At 41.6% G+C, this 26384-nt stretch overlaps 2 protein-coding genes across 4 annotated transcripts in view; both read left to right on the forward strand.

Annotated features, from left to right (window-relative positions):
- Positions 1 to 17248, forward strand: part of LOC133539243 (PC4 and SFRS1-interacting protein-like) — a 70262-nt gene extending 53014 nt beyond the window's left edge. Inside the window, exon 16 of the mRNA XM_061881416.1 lies at positions 16761 to 17248. Within this exon, the coding sequence (XP_061737400.1) occupies positions 16761 to 17248 (488 nt within the window). The remainder of the gene's footprint in view (positions 1 to 16760) is intronic.
- The window catches only part of psip1a (PC4 and SFRS1 interacting protein 1a), a 594174-nt gene that overhangs the window by 386605 nt on the left and 181185 nt on the right, over positions 1 to 26384 (forward strand). The gene's annotated exons all lie outside the window — the stretch shown is intronic.

Here is a 26384-nt window from a genome sequence, read left to right on the forward strand (position 1 = left end):
ACATGTGTAAGTTAGTCATGTCTTGGGCACTAATACACCCCCATACCATCACACATGTGTAAGTTACCCATGTCTTGTTCACTAATACACCCCCATACCATCACACATGTGTAAGTTACCCATGTCTTGTTCACTAATACACCCCCATACCATCACACATGTGTAAGTTACCCATGTCTTGTTCACTAATACACCCCCATACCATCACACATGTGTAAGTTACCCATGTCTTGTTCACTAATACACACCCATACCATCACACATGTGTAAGTTACCCATGTCTTGGGCACTAATACACCCCCATACCATCACACATGTGTAAGTTACCCATGTCTTGTTCACTAATACACCCCCATACCATCACACATGTGTAAGTTACCCATGCCTTGGGCACTAATACACCCCCATACCATCACACATGTGTAAGTTACCCATGTCTTGTTCACTAATACACCCCCATACCATCACACATGTGTAAGTTACCCATGTCTTGGTCACTAATACACCCCCATACCATCACACATGTGTAAGTTACCCATGTCTTGGGCACTAATACACCCCCATACCATCACACATGTGTAAGTTACCCATGTCTTGGGCACTAATACACCCCCATACCATCACACATGTGTAAGTTACCCATGTCTTGTTCACTAATACACCCCCATACCATCACACATGTGTAAGTTACCCATGTCTTGGGCACTAATACACCCCCATACCATCACACATGTGTAAGTTACCCATGCCTTGGGCACTAATACACCCCCATACCATCACACATGTGTAAGTTACCCATGTCTTGTTCACTAATACACCCCCATACCATCACACATGTGTAAGTTACCCATGTCTTGTTCACTAATACACCCCCATACCATCACACATGTGTAAGTTACCCATGTCTTGGGCACTAATACACCCCCATACCATCACACATGTGTAAGTTAGTCATGTCTTGTTCACTAATACACCCCCATACCATCACACATGTGTAAGTTACCCATGCCTTGGGCACTAATACACCCCCATACCATCACACATGTGTAAGTTACCCATGTCTTGTTCACTAATACACCCCCATACCATCACACATGTGTAAGTTACCCATGTCTTGGGCACTAATACACCCCCATACCATCACACATGTGTAAGTTACCCATGCCTTGTTCACTAATACACCCCCATACCATCACACATGTGTAAGTTACCCATGTCTTGGGCACTAATACACCCCCATACCATCACACATGTGTAAGTTACCCATGCCTTGTTCACTAATACACCCCCATACCATCACACATGTGTAAGTTACCCATGCCTTGGGCACTAATGCACCCCCATACCATCACACATGTGTAAGTTACCCATGTCTTGGGCACTAATACACCCCCATACCATCACACATGTGTAAGTTAGTCATGTCTTGGGCACTAATACACCCCCATACCATCACACATGTGTAAGTTACCCATGCCTTGTTCACTAATACACCCCCATACCATCACACATGTGTAAGTTACCCATGCCTTGGGCACTAATGCACCCCCATACCATCACACATGTGTAAGTTACCCATGTCTTGGGCACTAATACACCCCCATACCATCACACATGTGTAAGTTAGTCATGTCTTGGGCACTAATACACCCCCATACCATCACACATGTGTAAGTTACCCATGTCTTGTTCACTAATACACCCCCATACCATCACACATGTGTAAGTTACCCATGTCTTGTTCACTAATACACCCCCATACCATCACACATGTGTAAGTTACCCATGCCTTGTTCACTAATACACACCCATACCATCACACATGTGTAAGTTACCCATGTCTTGGGCACTAATACACCCCCATACCATCACACATGTGTAAGTTACCCATGTCTTGTTCACTAATACACCCCCATACCATCACACATGTGTAAGTTACCCATGCCTTGGGCACTAATACACCCCCATACCATCACACATGTGTAAGTTACCCATGTCTTGTTCACTAATACACCCCCATACCATCACACATGTGTAAGTTACCCATGTCTTGGTCACTAATACACCCCCATACCATCACACATGTGTAAGTTACCCATGTCTTGGGCACTAATACACCCCCATACCATCACACATGTGTAAGTTACCCATGTCTTGGGCACTAATACACCCCCATACCATCACACATGTGTAAGTTACCCATGTCTTGTTCACTAATACACCCCCATACCATCACACATGTGTAAGTTACCCATGTCTTGGGCACTAATACACCCCCATACCATCACACATGTGTAAGTTACCCATGCCTTGGGCACTAATACACCCCCATACCATCACACATGTGTAAGTTACCCATGTCTTGTTCACTAATACACCCCCATACCATCACACATGTGTAAGTTACCCATGTCTTGGGCACTAATACACCCCCATACCATCACACATGTGTAAGTTAGTCATGTCTTGTTCACTAATACACCCCCATACCATCACACATGTGTAAGTTACCCATGCCTTGGGCACTAATACACCCCCATACCATCACACATGTGTAAGTTACCCATGTCTTGTTCACTAATACACCCCCATACCATCACACATGTGTAAGTTACCCATGTCTTGGGCACTAATACACCCCCATACCATCACACATGTGTAAGTTACCCATGCCTTGTTCACTAATACACCCCCATACCATCACACATGTGTAAGTTACCCATGTCTTGGGCACTAATACACCCCCATACCATCACACATGTGTAAGTTACCCATGCCTTGTTCACTAATACACCCCCATACCATCACACATGTGTAAGTTACCCATGCCTTGGGCACTAATACACCCCCATACCATCACACATGTGTAAGTTACCCATGTCTTGGGCACTAATACACCCCCATACCATCACACATGTGTAAGTTACCCATGCCTTGGGCACTAATACACCCCCATACCATCACACATGTGTAAGTTACCCATGCCTTGGGCACTAATACACCCCCATACCATCACACATGTGTAAGTTACCCATGCCTTGGGCACTAATACACCCCCATACCATCACACATGTGTAAGTTACCCATGCCTTGGGCACTAATACACCCCCATACCATCACACATGTGTAAGTTACCCATGTCTTGGGCACTAATACACCCCCATACCATCACACATGTGTAAGTTACCCATGCCTTGGGCACTAATACACCCCCATACCATCACACATGTGTAAGTTACCCATGCCTTGGGCACTAATACACCCCCATACCATCACACATGTGTAAGTTACCCATGTCTTGTTCACTAATACACCCCCATACCATCACACATGTGTAAGTTACCCATGTCTTGTTCACTAATACACCCCCATACCATCACACATGTGTAAGTTACCCATGTCTTGGGCACTAATACACCCCCATACCATCTCACATGTGTAAGTTAGTCATCTCTTGGGCACTAAAAGACCCCCATACCATCACACATGTGTAAGTTACCCATGCCTTGGGCACTAATGCACCCCCATACCATCACACATGTGTAAGTTACCCATGTCTTGGGCACTAATACACCCCCATACCATCACACATGTGTAAGTTAGTCATGTCTTGGGCACTAATACACCCCCATACCATCACACATGTGTAAGTTACCCATGTCTTGTTCACTAATACACCCCCATACCATCACACATGTGTAAGTTACCCATGTCTTGTTCACTAATACACCCCCATACCATCACACATGTGTAAGTTACCCATGCCTTGTTCACTAATACACACCCATACCATCACACATGTGTAAGTTACCCATGTCTTGGGCACTAATACACCCCCATACCATCACACATGTGTAAGTTACCCATGTCTTGTTCACTAATACACCCCCATACCATCACACATGTGTAAGTTACCCATGCCTTGGGCACTAATACACCCCCATACCATCACACATGTGTAAGTTACCCATGTCTTGTTCACTAATACACCCCCATACCATCACACATGTGTAAGTTACCCATGTCTTGGTCACTAATACACCCCCATACCATCACACATGTGTAAGTTACCCATGTCTTGGGCACTAATACACCCCCATACCATCACACATGTGTAAGTTACCCATGTCTTGGGCACTAATACACCCCCATACCATCACACATGTGTAAGTTACCCATGTCTTGTTCACTAATACACCCCCATACCATCACACATGTGTAAGTTACCCATGTCTTGGGCACTAATACACCCCCATACCATCACACATGTGTAAGTTACCCATGCCTTGGGCACTAATACACCCCCATACCATCACACATGTGTAAGTTACCCATGTCTTGTTCACTAATACACCCCCATACCATCACACATGTGTAAGTTACCCATGTCTTGTTCACTAATACACCCCCATACCATCACACATGTGTAAGTTACCCATGTCTTGGGCACTAATACACCCCCATACCATCACACATGTGTAAGTTAGTCATGTCTTGTTCACTAATACACCCCCATACCATCACACATGTGTAAGTTACCCATGCCTTGGGCACTAATACACCCCCATACCATCACACATGTGTAAGTTACCCATGTCTTGTTCACTAATACACCCCCATACCATCACACATGTGTAAGTTACCCATGTCTTGGGCACTAATACACCCCCATACCATCACACATGTGTAAGTTACCCATGCCTTGTTCACTAATACACCCCCATACCATCACACATGTGTAAGTTACCCATGTCTTGGGCACTAATACACCCCCATACCATCACACATGTGTAAGTTACCCATGCCTTGTTCACTAATACACCCCCATACCATCACACATGTGTAAGTTACCCATGCCTTGGGCACTAATGCACCCCCATACCATCACACATGTGTAAGTTACCCATGTCTTGGGCACTAATACACCCCCATACCATCACACATGTGTAAGTTAGTCATGTCTTGGGCACTAATACACCCCCATACCATCACACATGTGTAAGTTACCCATGCCTTGTTCACTAATACACCCCCATACCATCACACATGTGTAAGTTACCCATGCCTTGGGCACTAATGCACCCCCATACCATCACACATGTGTAAGTTACCCATGTCTTGGGCACTAATACACCCCCATACCATCACACATGTGTAAGTTAGTCATGTCTTGGGCACTAATACACCCCCATACCATCACACATGTGTAAGTTACCCATGTCTTGTTCACTAATACACCCCCATACCATCACACATGTGTAAGTTACCCATGTCTTGTTCACTAATACACCCCCATACCATCACACATGTGTAAGTTACCCATGCCTTGTTCACTAATACACACCCATACCATCACACATGTGTAAGTTACCCATGTCTTGGGCACTAATACACCCCCATACCATCACACATGTGTAAGTTACCCATGTCTTGTTCACTAATACACCCCCATACCATCACACATGTGTAAGTTACCCATGCCTTGGGCACTAATACACCCCCATACCATCACACATGTGTAAGTTACCCATGTCTTGTTCACTAATACACCCCCATACCATCACACATGTGTAAGTTACCCATGTCTTGGTCACTAATACACCCCCATACCATCACACATGTGTAAGTTACCCATGTCTTGGGCACTAATACACCCCCATACCATCACACATGTGTAAGTTACCCATGTCTTGGGCACTAATACACCCCCATACCATCACACATGTGTAAGTTACCCATGTCTTGTTCACTAATACACCCCCATACCATCACACATGTGTAAGTTACCCATGTCTTGGGCACTAATACACCCCCATACCATCACACATGTGTAAGTTACCCATGCCTTGGGCACTAATACACCCCCATACCATCACACATGTGTAAGTTACCCATGTCTTGTTCACTAATACACCCCCATACCATCACACATGTGTAAGTTACCCATGTCTTGGGCACTAATACACCCCCATACCATCACACATGTGTAAGTTAGTCATGTCTTGTTCACTAATACACCCCCATACCATCACACATGTGTAAGTTACCCATGCCTTGGGCACTAATACACCCCCATACCATCACACATGTGTAAGTTACCCATGTCTTGTTCACTAATACACCCCCATACCATCACACATGTGTAAGTTACCCATGTCTTGGGCACTAATACACCCCCATACCATCACACATGTGTAAGTTACCCATGCCTTGTTCACTAATACACCCCCATACCATCACACATGTGTAAGTTACCCATGTCTTGGGCACTAATACACCCCCATACCATCACACATGTGTAAGTTACCCATGCCTTGTTCACTAATACACCCCCATACCATCACACATGTGTAAGTTACCCATGCCTTGGGCACTAATACACCCCCATACCATCACACATGTGTAAGTTACCCATGTCTTGGGCACTAATACACCCCCATACCATCACACATGTGTAAGTTACCCATGCCTTGGGCACTAATACACCCCCATACCATCACACATGTGTAAGTTACCCATGCCTTGGGCACTAATACACCCCCATACCATCACACATGTGTAAGTTACCCATGCCTTGGGCACTAATACACCCCCATACCATCACACATGTGTAAGTTACCCATGCCTTGGGCACTAATACACCCCCATACCATCACACATGTGTAAGTTACCCATGTCTTGGGCACTAATACACCCCCATACCATCACACATGTGTAAGTTACCCATGCCTTGGGCACTAATACACCCCCATACCATCACACATGTGTAAGTTACCCATGCCTTGGGCACTAATACACCCCCATACCATCACACATGCTGGCTTTTCAACTTTGCGCCTATAACAATCCGAATGGTTATTTTCCTCTTTGTTCCGGAGGACACCACGTCCTCTCTTTCCAAATATAATTTGAAATGTGGACTCGTCAGACCACAGAACACTTTTCCACTTTGCATCAGTCCATCTTAGATGATCTCGGGCCCAGCCAAGCCGGCGGCGTTTCTGGATGTTGTTGATAAATAAGGGGCGGCATGGCGTAGTGGGTAGAGCAGCCGTGCCAGAAACCTGATGATGGCAGGTTCGCTTCCCATCTATTGACATCGAAATCGCTGCCGTTGTGTCCTTGGGCAGGACACTTCACCCTTTGCCCCCGGTGCCGCTCACACTGGTGAATGAATGATGAATGAATGATTGGTGGTGGTCGGAGGGGCCGTAGGCGCAAACTGGCAGCCACGCTTCCGTCAGTCTACCCCAGGGCAGCTGTGGCTACAGCTGTAGCTTACCACCACCGTGTGAATGAATGATGGCTTCCCACCTCTCTGTGAGCGCTTTGAGTATCTAACAATAGAAAAGCGCGATATAAATCTAATCCATTATTATTATTATTATAATAAATGGGTTTGGCTTTGCATAGTAGAGTTTTAACTTGCACTTACAGATGTAGCGACCAAATGTAGTTACTGACAGTGGTTTTATGAAGTGTTCCTGAGCCCATGTGGTGATATCCTTTACACACTGATGTCGCTTTTTGATGCAGTACCGCCTGAGGGATCAACAGACCGTAATATCATCTCTTACGTGGAGTGATTTCTGCAGATTCTCTGAACTTTTTGATGATTTTACGGATCGTAGATGGGTGTACTCCGCCTTCCGCCCGATTGTGGCTGAGATAGGTGCCAGCGCCCCCCGTGACCCCAAAAGGGAATAAGCGGTAGAAAATGGATGGATAGATGTAGATGGTAAAATACCTAAATTCCTTGCAATAGCTCGTTGAGAAATGTTGTTCTTAAACTGTTTGACTATTTGCTCACACAGTTGTGGACAAAGGGGTGTACCTCGCCCCATCCTTTCTTGTGAAAGACTGAACATTTTTTGGGAAGCTGTTTTTATAGCCAATCATGGCACCCACCTGTTCCCAATTAGCCTGCACACCTGTTGGATGTTCCATATAAGTTTTTGATGAGCATTCCTCAACTTTAGCAGTATTTATTGCCACCTTCCCCAACTTCTTTGTCATGTGTTGCTGGCATCAAATTCTAAAGTTAATGATTATTTGCAACAACAACAAAAGTTTATCAGTTTGAACATGAAATATGTTGTCTTTGTAGCATATTCAACTGAATATGGCTTGAAAAGGATTTGCAAATCATTGTATTCTGTTTATATTTACATCTAACACCATTTCCCAACTCATACGGAAACGGGGTTTGTAGAAAAGTCCAGATTGGGTAAAATTAACTAAAGTGTTACCCTGGGATACACGTTTATTTGGGTCTGTGACACAGCTTGTACCTCAAAAACGTGTATTGTGTCAGTTTTATAAAATCACCAAAATGTCACCATGGACTTATTGAGTCTGTTTAGCTGATTGGAGAGCTAGCTTCCACAGCTAGTGGGTACATGATGACTTCTGTTTTGTTTGGTCAGCCGTTTTACTACCGTGTGCCAGGCACCATTAGGGAGAAAAAGAAGTATGTAAATAAACATTTACAAAATTGTTCTGTGTAAATAACCGATTTCACATGTGAAATGAGTATGGTTAATATATCAAAAAATATTTTTTTCTACTTCAATTTGGTGGGTGCAGCTTATATACAATTGTGCTTTATAATACATAAAATACAGTATGTTTGGTGAAATGAGTAACAGTGACTATATCGGTGTTATTTGATGCTTAGAAAGCTCTAATAATGTAAACATTATTTAGAAAGTTATAAAAGGTGTGTTTATGCTTTAACTATGATACATATTTGATGTGTTAATATTAATCCTACATGGAAGATAAATGAAAGATGAGTGAACAGCATTTACCTTAGAGAGCGGCTTCTGTTCCTTCTCCATTAAAGGCCTACTGAAATGAGATGTTCTTATTTAAACGGGGATAGCAGCTCCATTCTTTGTGTCATACTTCATCATTTCGCCATATTGCCATATTTTGGCTGAAAGGATTTAGTAGAGAACATCCACGATAAAGTTCGCAACTTTTGGTCGCTAATAAAAAAGCCTTGCCTGTACCGGAAGTAGCAGATGATGTGCGCGTGATGTCACCGGTGTGAGGGCTCTTCACATCTGAACATTGTTTATAATGTGAGCCACCAGCAGCAAGAGCAATTCGGACCGAGAAAGCGCAAATTTCCCCATTAATTTGAGCGAGGATGAAAGATTCGTGGATGAGGAAAGTTAGAGTGAAGCACAGAAAAAAAAAAAAAAAGGCGACGCCTCCGGGCGGCAGCAGTGTGAGCATTTCAGATGTAATTAGACACATTTACTAGGATAATTTTGGAAGATCCCTCATCTCCTTATTGTCTTAATAGTGTTTTAGTGAGATTGTAAAGACATACCTCAAAGTTGGATGGCTGCGGTGAACACGCCAGTGTCTCTGAGAGAAGCCAAGCTCACAGCTGCCTTTTTTACAGCTACTGCAGGAGGACGCATAATCCACTGATGTCTCCGCTAAGATATATATCACAATTTTCCCATCCAAAAACATGCTGGTTGACGTAGGGAAACATGTCCGCATGACCGCTCTGTGTTAAAGCTTCACAACAAACAAACAAAAAACACCGGCTGTGTTTCGGTTGCTAAAGGCAGCTGCAATACACCACTTTCCACCAACAGCATTCTTCTTTGACGTCTCCATCATTAATTGAACAAATTGCAAAAGATTCAGCGACACAGATGTCCAAATTACTGTGTAATTATGCGATGAAAAGAGACGACTTTTAGCCGTGTGTGGTGCTGAGCTAATATTTCCTCTACAACCAATAACGTCACATATACACGTCATCATACGGATCATCAATACGGCCTTTTTAGTTTACTAAATTACAGTTAGTAAACTAAAGCGGCCGTATTGTCATGTGTTGCAATGTTAATATTTCATCATTGATATATAAACTATCAGACTGCGTGGTCTGAAGTACACCATGAGCAGCTTTTCCATATTTTTATGGATAAATGTCCACCGTTCAGCTATTATTTTAACACCATTGGCTGGTGATGGATACATTCAGCTCTCACTGGATCGGTTCGCAGCCGAGTGTGAAGCGACCGGGATGAGAATCAGCACCTCCAAGTCCGAGTCCATGGTTCTCGCCCGGAAAAGGGTGGAGTGCCATCTCCGGGTTGGGGAGGAGACCCTGCCCCAAGTGGAGGAGTTCAAGTACCTAGGAGTCTTGTTCACGAGTGAGGGAAGAGTGGATCGTGAGATCGACAGGCGGATCGGTGCGGCGTCTTCAGTAATGCGGACGCTGTATCGATCCGTTGTGGTGAAGAAGGAGCTGAGCCGGAAGGCAAAGCTCTCAATTTACCAGTCGATCTACGTTCCCATCCTCACCTATGGTCATGAGCTTTGGGTCATGACCGAAAGGATAAGATCACGGGTACAAGCGGCCCAAATGAGTTTGGGTCTCTCCCTTAGAGATAGGGTGAGAAGCTCTGCCATCCGGGAGGAACTCAAAGTAAAGCCGCTGCTCCTCCACATGGAGAGGAGCCAGATGAGGTGGTTCGGGCATCTGGTCAGGATGCCACCCGAACGCCTCCCTAGGGAGGTGTTTAGGGCACGTCCAACCGGTAGGAGGCCACGGGGAAGACCCAGGACACATTGGGAAGACTATGTCTCCCGGCTGGCCTGGGAACGCCTCGGGATCCCCCGGGAAGAGCTGGACCAAGTGGCTGGGGAGAGGGAAGTCTGGGCTTCCCTGCTTAGGCTGCTGCCCCCGCGACCCGACCTCGGATAAGCGGAAGAAGATGGATGGATGGATGGGCTGGGTATGGATTCATTCTGGAAGTCATTGGTACTGTTCTACAGTTATTAACTTATTACTACAAATTGTACGACAGCTAAAAATCTGATTTAATCAGACTTTGTGTTAAACTTTTTAAGTGTTGGTGTATAAATCTTGAACAAAGAAAGAAACGTATAAATTGACATAACTCAGCAATATCACTCGTCATTTATTATGGGTTGTTTGTTCCTAAGCGTAGAATGTGTCATTCTATTTAGTCGTGAGGGTTGAAGGAATCTAACTTGCTTCCGTGAGATGCAGCAGAATCATTTCAACATCAAAGGCGCACGTTAGCTTGATTTCAATTAAACAGGCGAGGTCGAGATGCACGTTTGGAGCAACGAGGAGGTTCTTGTCCCGATCAATCGAGATGCGTTAGTGGTGCAAAACTCCGGCAATTACTGTAGAAAGAAATGCGCGAAGATGTCAAAAAGATCTACTTTTGATTTCTTTTTATCACGCAGAATGTGTCTCTTGTTTTTAGCGTGTCGCGATACTAAACCGAAAAATTATTTCATTTCTTCTCCAAAAATGCCTATGTTCTGCTGAATAAAAATGGAAGAGATCTTCCAGCTCAAATGTGTCAACGATGCCGCCTCAAGATGGCAAAATTGCTTATTTTCACTTTCAGGCAACATCAAGCAGGTTCAACCCCCCCTTTCTCGACTGTTTATCTTGCATATTCATGGCCCGCCTGATTTTTTTGAGAACCTGTCACTGATCTTGTTGCAAAGCTCCACTATGGCTTCAGAGGTAAGGAAAAGAAGAGGCGGAGGGGATAAAAAAACACAGCAGCAGGCTCAACAATGTCCGGGCATGAACACTGACAGCCAACGGAGGCAACAAGCATAGCGCAAATGAACCCGGCATGAAAAAGTTCTGACAGTTTTGGGGGCACCTTCTGTCACGACATACAAACACACGCCAATTAAAATATATCCACACAAACTCCTCCCTGTTTATAGTTGGGTTCAAACCAGAAAAATCCCAGCCTTGTATTTGACCTGCCTCTCACCTTAGCTGCACGGGGAGGAAGGTGAGCTCCCCACCCTCCTCCTCCTCAGAATAACTATGGATTTATGACTTCAACTTGGCTCGTTAGGAGGTCAATATCATAGTGAGATGCATGGGAATTAATCCCCCCACGCTCACACGGCCCCGGCAGTTAAGTGTGGAGGATTAATAAAGCAAGCGAGCGAGCGTTCTTTTTGCTTCTGTGAACATTTCCATCCCCTCAGCCCTGAGTCAGTCTCTGTCCTCCGTCTCAACCTGAGCGGTCGAGGCAGACAGCCACCCCACGCTGATGATGTTTGGACTTCCTTGTAAAAACAAATGGCCTGTGACAGTACGGTGTCAAAACAATCCATGTTCATGAGGACCTTAAATAAACATGCTGCCATGTGCATCCCGGGCCACTATTTGGCAAGATCACTTGCGTATCACAACATTACTTACTGTGACTTTGTATTCAAACTACAGTCGGCCTGTCAAAGTTAACAATGTCAAATTTGGTAGTAATACACGGGGCTCTAATTAGTGGTACACCAAAGAATCAATTAATTAATTAAAGCTCTGAGAGAAAATGCCCTATGATTGTGTTGTTTTCAACTGTACGCATCATTCAAATCGTGAAAAGGATAAATGTTTTTTCGGAGTTCCTCGAATGGTTATTGAAGGGGAACTGTTACGTGTTCGCGGCATCGTGGATGCACGGGGGGTGTCGCCTCTCGATGTGCAGGATCACAGCAGGCAAGAATGAAGGTATGGAGAGCTTTTAATGTGAAGTTTCAAAAGAACACTTGTACAAAGAGCAAATTAAAGACGTGCCTGAGCACAGAAAACTAAATGCTAATACAAACAGAAGACAGAGTTCAAAGTCCATAAAGCGCGAGCCGAGCGCGCGGAGGCAAGCTACATTTAGCAAGCAGCAAAATAAACAGAGACTACTCACGTAACGGTTGCAGGTGCAAACAAACTGGCGAGGCTGAACTTAGGTAGCAGAAGGGCTTAAATACAGAAAACATAATTACAAACCGGTGTGTGAACGAGCCGTGCAGGAGGAGCAAATTAGGTAGTCATGGGGACGAATGTAAACAAGGAAGTGCGCTATGAAACGGGATCGATAGAGTCCAAAACATAATCGGAAAATACAAAAAGGGGACAAAACATACTAGATGTGTGATCCGGAAGCCGGATCCGACAGGAACATTATCAGCAGACCTATGTAAGCGTCAATATATACCTTGATGGTGCAGAAAAAAGACCATATATATTTTTTTAACCGATTTCCGAACTCTAAATGGGTGAATTTTGGCGAATTAAACGCCTTTCTGTTTATCGCTCATGTGGTGATGACGTCAGAATGTGACGTCGCCGAGGTAACACACCCACCATTTTCATTTTCTACACATTACAAACACCGGGTCTCAGCTCTGTTATTTTCCGTTTTTTTTGACTATTTTTTGTAACCTTGGAGACATCATGCCTAGATGGTGTGTTGTCGGAGGGTGTAACATCACTAACAGGGAGGGATTCAAGTTGCACCACTGGCCCCAAGATGCCAAAGTGTCTGCCGCCAGACCCCCATTGAATGTACCAGAGTGTCTCCACATTTTACCGGCGATGACAGACATGGCACAGAGATGTATGGATAACCTGCAGATGCATTTGCAACGATAAAGTCAACTAAATCACAAAGGTGAGTTTTGTTGCTGTTGACTGCCAGCTACTCGATGCTAACATGCTACGCTAATCGATGCTAACATGCTATTTACCGGCGGTGCTAAAGCAGACATGGCACAGAGATGTATGGATAACCTGCAGATGCATTTGCAACGATAAAGTCAACTAAACCACAAAGGTGAGTTTCGTTGATGTTGACTTATGTGCTAATCAGACATATTTGGTTGCGGCGTGACTGCCAGCTAATCGATGCTAACATGCAACGCTAATCGACGCTAACATGCTATTTACCAGCGGTGCTAAAGCAGACATGGCACAGAGATGTATGGATAACCTGCAGATGCATTTGCAACTATATCACGTTTCCTTCCACCCACATTTAATGCGAAACAAACACTTACCAATCGAAGGATTTAAGTTGCTCCAGTGTCATAAGATGCGAAAGTCCTGATCGTTTGGTCCGCACATTTTACCGGCGATGCTAACGCAGCTATTCGGCCATGCTATGGCTATGAATAGCGTCAATAGCTATTCGCTCAATAGCTTCAGTTTCTTCTTCAATATTTTCATACTCCATCTGTTTCAATACATGCGTAATATGTTGAATCGCTTAAACCGCTGAAATCCGAGTCTGAATCCGAGCTAATGTCGCTATATCTTGTTTGTTTACATTGGCAGCACTGTGTGACGTCACAGGGAAATGGATAATCGTATCACAAATAGCGAAAATCAAGCACTTTAAAGCTTTTTTTTAGGGCTATTCGGGGACCGGTAAAATTTTGAAAAAAACTTCAAAAAATACAACAAGCCACTGGGAACTGATTTTTATTGTTTTTAACCCTTTTGAAATTGTGATAATGTTCCCCTTTAACAAGGGTGGAAGAAGGCAAGATGTTACAAAACAACGACGAGAAAATAGTGCAGGTCTCACTCCAGTCTAAGGGAGCAGATTTGAAGAATGCAGGAGTTTGCAGTGATCACTTTGTCAATGGTTTGTGTAATACACTTTAAACGGTTAGTATTTCCCATCTAAGTATTATCTTAATCTAAAAGTCTGCCGGCTAAGGAGCGTTTTCTATTCGGGCTCCAGTACCCCGGAATGCCTTCCCGGTAACAGTTAGAGATGCTACCTCAGTAGAAGCAGTTTAAAGTCCTACTGAAAGCCACTACTAGCGACCACACAGTCTGATAGTTTATATATCAATGATGAAATATTAACATTGCAACACATGACAATACGCCCGCTTTAGTTTACTAACTGTAATTTTAAATTTCTCGCGAGTTTCTTGTTGAAAACGTCGCGGAACGATGACGCGTATTTGTGACGTCACGGATTGTCAGGAATTAGCGCTGCACCACTAGCGGCTAAAAGTCGTCTGCTTTAATCGCATAATTACACAGTATTCTGGACATCTGTGTTGCTGAATATTTAGCAATTTGTTCATTCAATAATGGAGACTATAAAGAAGAATGCTGTTGGTGGATTGCAGCTGTCTTTAGCACCGAGACACAGCCGGTGTTTGTTTGTTGTGAAGCAGAGCGGTCAACCAGCATGTTTTTGGATGGGAAAATTGTGATATATATATCTTACCGGAGACATCATTGGATTGTTCATCGTCCTGCAACAGCTGTCAAAAAAGGCAGCTGTGAGCTTGGCTCCTCGGCCTCTATCTGAGACACGGCGTGTTCACCGCAGCCATCAGACCTCGAGGTATTCTTTACAATCTTTACAATCTCACTAAAACACTATTAAAATAATAAGCAGATAAGGGAATTTCAATTATTATCCTAGTAAATGTGTCTAATTACATCTGAAACGCTCACACTGCCGCCGCCCGGAGCTGTCGCTTTTTTTCTTTTCTTTTCCAGTCCTTCACTATCAATATCTTAATTCACAAATCTTTCATCCTTGCTCAAATTAATGGGGAAATTGTCGCCTTCTCGGTCCGAATTGCTCTTGCTGCTGGTGGCTCCCATTATAAACAATGTGAATATGTGTGGAGCTCTACAACTTGTGACGTCACGCGCACATACTTCCAGTAAAGGCAGGGCTTTTTTATTAGCGACCAAAAGTTGCGAACTTTATCGTGGATGTTCTCTACTAAATCCTTTCAGCAAAAATATGGCAATATCGTGAAATGATCAAGTATGACACAGAATGGACCTGCTATCCATCCATCCATCCATCGTCTAGCTCTTACCGGGGATCCCGAGGCGTTCCCAGGCCAGCCGGGAGACATAGTCTTCCCAACGTGTCCTGGGTCTTCCCCGTGGCCTCCTACCGGTTGGACGTGCCCTAAACACCTCCCTAGGGAGGCGTTCGGGTGGCATCCTGACCAGATGCCCGAACCACCTCATCTGGCTCCTCTCCATGTGGAGGAGCAGCGGCTTTACTTTGAGTTCCTCCCGGATGGCAGAGCTTCTCACCCTATCTCTAAGGGAGAGACCCAAACTCATTTGGGCCGCTTCTACCCGTGATCTTATCCTTTCGGTCATGACCCAAAGCTCATGACCATAGGTGAGGATGGGAATGTAGATCGACCGGTAAATTGAGAGCTTTGCCTTCCGGCTCAGCTCCTTCTTCACCACAACGGATCGGTACAACATCCGCATTACTGAAGACGCCGCACCGATCCGCCTGTCGATCTCACCATCCACTCTTCCCTCACTCGTGAACAAGACTCTTAGGTACTTGAACTCCTCCACTTGGGGCAGGGTCTCCTCCCCAACCCGGAGATGGCACTCCACCCTTTTCCGGGCGAGAACCATGGACTCGGACTTGGAGGTGCTGATTCTCATTCCGGTCGCTTCACACTCGGCTGCGAACCGATCCAGTGAGAGCTGAAGATCCCGGTCAGATGAAGCCATCAGGACCACATCATCTGCAAAAAGCAGAGACCTAATCCTGCGGTCACCAAACCAGAACCCCTCAAGGCCTTGACTGCGCATAGAAATTCTGTCCATAAAAGTTATGAACAGAATCGGTGACAAAGGACAGCCTTGGCGGAGTCCAACCCTCACTGGACCTGCTATCCCCGTTTAAATAAGGACATCTCATTTCAGTAGGCCTTTAAGATGACTTTTAGTGTCACCTTCAGCTGAAGACCCAAATTAAACATCTGCCTCCTCCCAAAGCGGCACCACCCAAAATGTGAGAGGTGCCAGAAAACTGAAACGGGTTGTTTTGCATTTCCAACATGGAGAGAGAAAACAGTCTGACCACCGAACATGTTCCTGAAAATCAGTTTTTCAGCGTGCCACACGCTCAATAAAAGCTATGTTTGGAAAGCAGGGCATCAACAGGTCTGGTTCTGTTTAAAGCCGCCTCTTAAAAGGCTCTGCCTGCATATATTTGCTCTCCACTTGAAGGTAGGATTGTGTAAGTGGGGTGATTTACCTACAAGCCCCTCCTCTCTACCACCGCCATCTCCGCCTACGCCTGCCGAGCCCCCACCTCCACCCGGCATCCCCCCACCTCCACCCAGCACCCCCCCACCTCCACCCAGCATCCCCCCACCTCCACCCAGCATCCCCCCACCTCCACCCAGCATCCCCCCACCTCCACCCAGCACCCCCCCACCTCCACCCAGCATCCCCCCACCTCCACCCAGCATCCCCCCACCTCCACCCAGCACCCCCCCACCTCCACCCAGCATCCCCCCACCTCCACCCAGCATCCCCCCACCTCCACCCAGCATCCCCCCACCTCCACCCAGCATCCTCAGTCGCCTGCGCGCCGCGCCTCTTCGCTCGATTCCCGCAGACTCTCCCGCGCTGTAAATGACTTGATAAGTGGAGGCATTGACTGCGGGGACTCCTTGATACACGTTCCAAAAGAGCACAAACACAATTGATCTCACGTAGAAAGGGGCGGAGGGCGCACATGTGACAGATCACAGGCCCGGGCGCCAAATAAGAAGGAACAAAACAGTCTTTTGATAAGGATGTGACATGAAGCGATGCTTCCCCGGCGCCGGGCCGCTCTGAATGCTAAACACTATCAGCGATGTGGGAAGGCAACATTATCCTACTTGCAAGTGTTATGAATGATGCATTTATTTATCTTGCAGCCCCACTGGGAATGACACAATGACAACAACTGCAGCTCAATTAAAGACAGAAATGTCAGTCTATTTACTGGAGGACTACACGACTTTCACCACCCTCGTTCTTCTACTCCAGACAGAATAAGAGAGTATTTTCTCACAGATGCGGGAAAACAAAAGAAAAAAAAATGGCATCGATTTCTCCCTCCATTTATAATTAAAAATAGCGAAGTGCCGGTTGTTGAGTCTTAGATGTGGAAACATGCGAATACAAGCAGGGCGAGACAATACGTTTGGAATCCAAATAACGGAGCACTAATGAGCCCGGATCACAGACACTTCAAACACACTCAGCCACTTCTTTCATACATGAGCAGAAACAGAAAAATATGTCAAATTATTCAGTTTAACCCTCAGAAAATCCCACATATTTTCACCCTAATGACACAAAGTGCCAAAAACAGCAGTAATAACATCATTTAATGTATTCTGTTTTCACTTTAAACAAGTCCATCCTTATCATTATCGATGTAGGAATTATTCAATTATCGTATGTATTTCTGATTATTTAATTACCGTATTTTTACCTCTTAATTGTTGTATTATTTTTTTTACTTCAAAATGCATTAACTTTCCTACCATACATTTGTATTATTTTCTTCCTTTATTACAAAAAGGGAACCTGTGGCTTGTGGAACACAGGAAGGGAAAAGACTCTCAGTCACTGCTCAAACACAAAGAAGGATTAAAAAAAAAAGATCTGCTTCTTCCTACTTCTTTTCGGACATGATGAACCGTGCTTATTCCTGGTGAACTGCAAAGGAAATAAACTATTATTAATACTGCTGTCAAATGACTACTTATTTCAATCAGATTAAATCACACTTTTGATTTGTAATAAATCATGATTAATGAGACTATATTGTGACAAATTGATTGTCAGAATGTCATAAACTAACATTTTAAAAATGTTATACGAAATATACTTAATTTGTTTGCATAGAAATTTGTCAGGGTATTATCAAAGTTAAAGAAATGTATATGAAATGTGATTAATAATTGTCTCACATGCATCAACTCATTAAATTTAACAGCCCTAATTGTTACCATCTTCTAAAAAATTATTCTGCCTAAAAATATATATGAAATACAATTTATATGTGATTTAAACCCCTTTAAAAGCAAGTTTGTTTTTTTAAAAATTGGAAAATAAAACCCAATTAGCAGTATTGTAAGCACATTAAATGGTATGAGTAAAATAATTAAAATAGTACATTTGTCAAACTTCGGTCATTTTCCCGAGGTGCGAAGCGAATGGAGTGGAAACGGCGTAAAGGAAGGTACATATTTATTTTACTTATAAAAGGAATAAACAAAAAGCGCTCACGAGGGCGGAAGTACAAAAAATGGGCTATGAAACAAAAGACTAGCACAGAGGCTATAACTATAAACACGAAACAAAACACTTGCACAATGGCATGAATAACAAAAAACTTACTTGGAAAAAGACAAGTGGCATGGAAGGCATATAAGGTGGTAGACGGTGAGAAGGAGGTGATGTTGCCAGGACGAAGAACAGAAACAGAATGGCTTAAATAGCAGTGACATGATCAGTGAAAACAGGTGAGGGAGAGCCAAAACGTGAGACAGGTGCGTGACAGGTGAAAACTAATGAGTAGTCACGGTAACAAAACAAACCAGGAAGTGCAAAACAGGAACTGAGTGTCCAAAAAACAAAACCGAACATGACCAAAACACAACATGATCCATAGGCGTGACAACATTTCTTGTGCATGCTTAGAATGGGAAAAGTTAGCGCCCTCTGGTGGACGGACATACAGATTAAAAATAGGAGGTCAGAAGTTCAAATTCAATGCTTAACAAAGAAGGTCGGCATTTTTTGTGACGAGGTACAAATGTGTCATTTTTTGTACCATTTTAGACAAATTTAAGGAAATGGAAGTTGTAGTAAAAAATGAATATTTCCCCTGGCAATGCTCACCTTTTTGGACTCAGCGCAGCCAAAATGCAGGTAGAAAAAAGCAGAAGACAACATGGGGAGAGAAATGTAAAGGTGTAAAGGTGCACGGTGCACAGTGAGTGACGCCTCAAGCGAAAACCGCCGTAATTGCATCATTCAATCCTGCAAAAGTGGAGGATTTGCTCGATTCCAAACAATAATTTGCAGTAATTATCAGGTTTCTCCTTTGCTCTGTGGCACTCAATGCAAGGAGAGAATATTCCACGTGCTTTGGGCCGTCCACATTTAGATGAGCTGTGCATATAAACCAGTGTGTGAGCGGGGGCAAAAAAAAAAAAATGTTTTAAAAATGGTCTATTTTAAACCCTCCCCTGCAGGCAACAGTATTTACAAGGAAACCGTTATCATTTAGTCTCTGTTGCGGATCAAAATGTCAAGCTCCGCCGAGAACGCTGCGAGGCCAAAAGTGCAGTTTCAGAGCCTCGGGATGCAGGAGGGCGGTGAGGTGAGGGGGGGGGGGGGGGGTTGGGGGGGGGGGCCCCCGATGGTGGTGGTGGTGGGGATTTAAATCCAATCATTTGCAAATGCCCAAATATGTCTGATTGACCTGAAATATCGCTCCGTGTGAGAGAATTGTTCAGAATCAATACGGAAAAAGAATAGCCTTGAAGAATGATTTCAGAGGCCGGTGCGTTTTTTTTTTGTGTTTTTTTTGCAAGCGGCGTGCGAGGGGTCACGGAAGGTCATGCGAATTAAAACTGCACCGGGTGCAGCCAATTAAAATAAAAAAAAAGACAGGGATGAGTATCCTTCATTTTCTTAACCTATCAGAGCAGCCGAGCTTTGGCTCGCTGAAATTCTAAACGAAAGCCGGGGGGAAAAGTGTGAAGACTTTTTCACTTAACGCTTAAACGATCCTGGGGATATTTTGCTTTGTGCCAATCCGCTTATTTTTTCAACATTTTGTCCGTGTGTGAAAATATACAGAAAGTGGCAGAGGACAATCTATAATGGTCGTGTCTGTTCTTTAAATGTGTCTGGAAAAAAGTCAGTGAAAACGTTCCATTTTCACTTTGTGTAATTAATTGTCTACCAGATGCCAGTACTTTTTCCCCATCAAAGCATGCATCAAAATGCTTTTTCTGCACGACTGCTTTACTACTAAAATAAGTGCGGAGTTTTGCTGATGTTAGATAATGGTGTGCATGTAAAAAATAAATACAATTGTTTTAATTGTCCACCAAGTGCACTTCTTTTTCAATATTAAACCATGCCTTACATTTTCTGCCAGGCTGCTTTGCTACTAAATGCTAAGTGTGTGTCTCTACTGATGTTAGATATAAGTATGTGTGTGTGTCATAATAAAAATATATACATTGTTTTATTATTGTATTTTATAATTGTCCACCAGATGGCACTAATTTTTTCCCATCAAAGCATGCATTAAAATCACTCACTTTTTCTGAAAGTCTGCCTTGCTACTAAAATGTGTGTGTCCATGTTGATGTTAGATAACAGTGTGTATGTATACATTTTTTTTTTTAATTATGCATTGCTATATATTTTTCATAATTGTCCATCAAAATCACGTTTTTCCCCATTAAAGCATGCATCAAAATGTCACTATTTCTGCAAGGCTGCCTTGCTACTAAAATTATAAGTGCATGTCTCTATTGATATTAGATAAGTGTATGCAAATTATATATAATATATATATATATAAATAAATAAAATTGTACTTAATTTTTTTATAATTGTCCACCAAATGCAAGACTTTATCCTATCAAAGCATGCATCGAAATATGTCAATTTTTCAGCAAGTCTGCCTTGGTACTAAAATGATAAGTGTGTGTCCCTATTGATATCAGATAACAGTGTATGTAAATATATATACAAATATATGTATATATTTTTTTGTAATTGTCCACCAAATGCAAACTTTACACCCAGCAAAGCATGCATCAAAATGTTTCACATTTCCGCAAGGCTGCCGTGTTCGTAAAATGATACGTGCATGCATCCATATTGATGTTAGATAAAAACAAAAATGATTGTTTTATTAGTATTTGTTAGAAAATAGATGGATGGATGGATAATTGTCTATCAGATGGCACTAATTTTAACCCATCAAAGCATGCATCATAATGTCTCACTTTTTCTGCAAGGCTGCCTCGCTACTATAATGATTAGTGTCTATATCGATCTTGTGTGTATACAAAAAAAATTAAACAAATTATAGGTTGTTTTATTATTATTTGTTACAATTGTCCAACAGATGGCACTATTTTTTTCCCCATTAATGCATGCTACTATAATGAGAAATGTGTGTCTCTATTGATGTTAGATAAATGGTGCTTATGTAAAAAAAAAGTGATATATATACACACATATATATATATATATATATATATATATATATATATATAATATATATATATATATATATATATATATATATATATATACATACATTTTTCGGAGTATAAGTCGAACCTGCCGAAAATCGAAAATGCATAATAAAGAAGGAAAAAAACTGGAGTATAAGTCGCATTTTTTGGGGAAATTTATTTGATAAAACCCAACACCAAGAATAGACATTTGAAAGGCAATTTTAAAATAAATAAAGAATAGTGAACAACAGCTGAATAAGTGTAGGTTATATGAGGCATAAATAAGCAACTGCTATGTTAACCTAACATATTATGGTAAGAGTCATTCAAATAACTATAACATATAGAACATGCTATACCTTTACCAAACTATCTCTCACTCCTAATCCATAAATCCCATGAAATCTTATACGTCTAGTCTCTTAATTGAATGAGCTAAATAATAATATTTGATATTTTACGGTAATGTGTTAATAATTTCACACATAAGTCGCTGCTGAGTATAAGTCGCACCTCAGGCCAAACTATGAAAAAAACTGTGACTTATAGTCCGAAAAATACGGTATATAAAAATATATACATATATATACACACACACACACCTTAGGTATAAAAACATACATATTCATAAACTATTTACACATTTAGAGGGTTAAAACACTTCCATTCACTCACATAACATGGAAAAAAATATAAACATGTATTTTTACAGGAGTTTTTGGAAAGCTGACCTTTTTTGTCTTTTGAGTCAAATGTGTTTTTTCAAATATGATCACTATCATATTTGTTTTCTTTTATTCCATGATGTGATTTTGACTGCCAAATAGTGTTCCTCGCCCTACAAAGTACTCTCGGCTGTCTCTGATTGGTTTGGCAATTAAACTCCACGTCGACACACCGGCGACTGACCTTATTGTATTTACTTCACGCCGCCGTCCAGGTGCCCTGTAGGTAAGGAGCGGAGCGAGGTTCCTACACGCCGTGTGTAGCGGGCGGGCTTGGCGGTGACAGCTCCACGCTGCCCTTTGACCTGCGAGGAAGAGAAAACAACATCAATGGTAATTCCTCCTTCAAACACATTAACTGGGATGAACCGGGTCCCAGCGAGCCCCTCACACTGGACGCATTGATCGCAGAAATCCATGAATAAATTTAGCACTAATTGATTTTCCCCCCCACTCTCCTCCTTCGAAATAAATGTCTAATTCTGAAAGTAGGCGGTGAATGGAGCAGATTTTTTTTTTTCCACACACCAGCAAAATAAACAGCGACAGTTTTTGTATGTTTTTCTAATGTTTTCGCATGCGGACACGAGTCCACGCGAGTTCCAAAGCCTAAACAATACACAATAATTCATTGTTTACAGATTGCTGCGGCAACAGACTCAGAAATAACAAGCTTTTAATTGCTTTGGGCCAAGATTTAAAAGTTGTAGTTTGCACATCTGCTGTATGAGCTAACGAGGCTTTCACGCTCTCAGTTAGAGAGCCAAATAAACGGCATTTGCAAAAATGTCGAGAGCGTTAAGACTGGGGATGCAGGAGGGGGGGGGGGGGGGATGCAAAGTGGAATTCGGATGTTGGTAATGTGTGTGCGTGAGCAGTTTGACTTCAATTGACTACGGGCGAGAGAGAGAAAAAAAAAAGTCTGAGATCAATTTATCATTTCCTGTCTTGTGGAGTATTTAAGAACATTTACTGTCAATGTTACAACATGGATAAGCATTCGAAAGAAATATGTCATGCATTCTTTAAAACATGTAAATAAGTCAGCATATTTAATATTGTAACTAAATATTAGGTTGTTTTTTTAAATTAAATGAATTGTTAAAAACATTGAATTTAAAAGGTTGTGCTCTAAAAAAAAATGAAGATGAATTTTGATTGAGAAAAATGAGCCGACCTGGCATCTATTATATATTCATTTCATTATGTGAATCACAACGAAACATTTTTTCTACTATTTGTTTGTGTTACAGATTGAACTCGTGCGGTGCACAAACGTGTTATAAAATTGCTAAAAAGCGAAAAAAGTAAATACATTTTGCTTCTTTCTACTCTTTTTTGGACAAACTATACATTTGTGAATTGTATGCATGTTCAAAATAAACTATTTTACTGACAATTTAAGACATTTATGCTCATTTAATGTCAGTGCTCAGTGAATAAATAACATTTGGATTGAGCCTTTTAAATTTATAAATGTTTTTTTTAAATACCTTGATAAAAAAAACTATAGTGTAGTTTTTTTTTTAGCACTGTGAGATAATAATGACTTCATACATATTACCATTGGCTTCAAATAAGTGCTATGGATGTGATTTCAAGTTGTCTCCTCCATCAGCTGCTGTGACTAAGATGTGCTTTTAGGTATCACACTGCCACCTACTGGTGGAAAAGAGGAGGTTCCCAGTCAGTGAGCTGTGCACAAAAAAATAAATGAGCTCTTTAAGATTAAAAATATTCTGATTCCACGACATCCGAGGTGAGGCGACATATCTGGGAATTATACACCTTGCATTCAGTTCCAACATGAAAAGATGGATGATATCAGGATACGTTGTGAATGAGTGATGGGATGATATCCCCAGGACTTGTTTTGCTCAACCATGCAAAGAAAAATAAAAGAAGAGGTATATTTGTATAGCACTGCCTCTAAATTAAACAAGACGGAACATCTGGGACGCCCCGGAGGTGGCATCAAGCGCCCCTTGTGTCCTCGGTCTGCCTGAGCAGCAGCTTCTTAGGCATGAAAGGATCAGGGACTATGGACAGCCATTTTCTACTGCTTGTCCCTTTCGGGGTCATGCGTGGTGCTGGAGCCTATCCCAGCTGCATTCGGGCGGAAGGCGGAGTACACCCTGGACAAGTCGCCACCTGATCACAGGGCCAACACAGATAGACAACATTCACACTCACCTTCACACACTAGGTCATTTATTTTACTCCGTACCGTACATCAGGGGTCAGCAACCTTTTTAAAACCAAGAGCTACTTCTTGGGTACTGATTAATGCCAAGGGCTACCAGTTTGATACACACTTCAATAAATTGCCAGAAATAACCAATTTGCTCAATTTACCTTTATTAAACAAATCTATATATTTAAAAAAAAAAAAAGGGTATTTCTGTCTGTCATTCCGTCGTACGTTTTTTTTCCTTTTTACGGATGTTTTTTTGTAGAGAATAAATGATGAAATAAACGCTTAATTGAACGGTTTAAAAGAGGAGAAAACACGAAACAAATGAACATTTAATTTAGTTACATAGTTTATCTGCAATTTCGACTCTTTGAAATTCAAAATTCAACCAAAAAAATGAAGAGAATAACTAGCTAATTCGAATCTTTTTGAAAAAATAAAAAAAAGAATATATGGAACATCATTAGTCATTTTTCCTGATTAAGATTAATTTCACAATTTTGATGACATGTTTTAAATAGGTTAAAATCCAATCTGCACTTTGTTAGAATATATAACAAATTGGACCAAGCTATATTTCTAACAAAGACTAATCATTATTTCTTCTAGATTTTCCAGAACAAAAATTTGAAAAGAAATTCAAAAGACTTTGAAATAAGATTTAAATTTGATTGTACAGATTTTCTAGATTTGCCAGAATAATATTTTAGAATTTTAATCATAAGTTTGAAGAAATATTTCACAAATACTCTTTGTCGAAAAAACAGAAGCTAAAATGAAGAATTAAATTAAAATGTATTTATTATTCTTTACAATAAAATTTTTTTTTTTACTTGAACATTGATTTAAATTGTCAGGAAAGAAGAGGAAGGAATTTAAAAGGTAAAAAGGTAAATGTGTTTAAAAATCCTAACATCATTTTTAAGGTTGTGTTTTTTCCCTAAAATTGTCTTTCTGAAAATTATAAGAAGCAAAGTAAAAAAAAATAAATGAATTTATTTAAACAAGTGAAGACCAAGTGTTTGAAATATTTTCTTGGATTTTCAAATTCTATTTGAGTTTTGTCTCTCTTAGAATTAAAAATGTCGAGCAAAGCGAGACCAGCTTGCTTTTGGGGTCGCTGGCGCCTATCTCAGTTACAATCGGGCGGAAGGCGGTGTATACCCTGGACGAGTCGCCACCTCATCGCATGTGTGTGTGTGTGTATATATATATATATATATATATATATATATATATATATATATATATATATATATATATATATATATATATATATATATATATACACACACATACATACATACATATATATACATACATACATATATATATATATATAAATACATACATACTATATATATATACTGTATATCACACTTAAAATGTAGTAGAACCATCTGAATTTTATATGATGATGATATTTAGGATGATTAATATATATTTTTACCTTTAATGCAATACATAAAGATTTTCACCATCCAATAAAAAAAGCAATCTGTTTTTTTTTTTTTATTCATCCAAACTAAAAATATTGTTCATAGCTTTTCACATTAACATAAAGAGATGCTTGTTTTTTA

Source organism: Nerophis ophidion, linkage group LG20 (assembly GCF_033978795.1).
Source record: "Nerophis ophidion isolate RoL-2023_Sa linkage group LG20, RoL_Noph_v1.0, whole genome shotgun sequence".
Taxonomy (NCBI): Eukaryota; Metazoa; Chordata; class Actinopteri; order Syngnathiformes; family Syngnathidae; genus Nerophis; species Nerophis ophidion.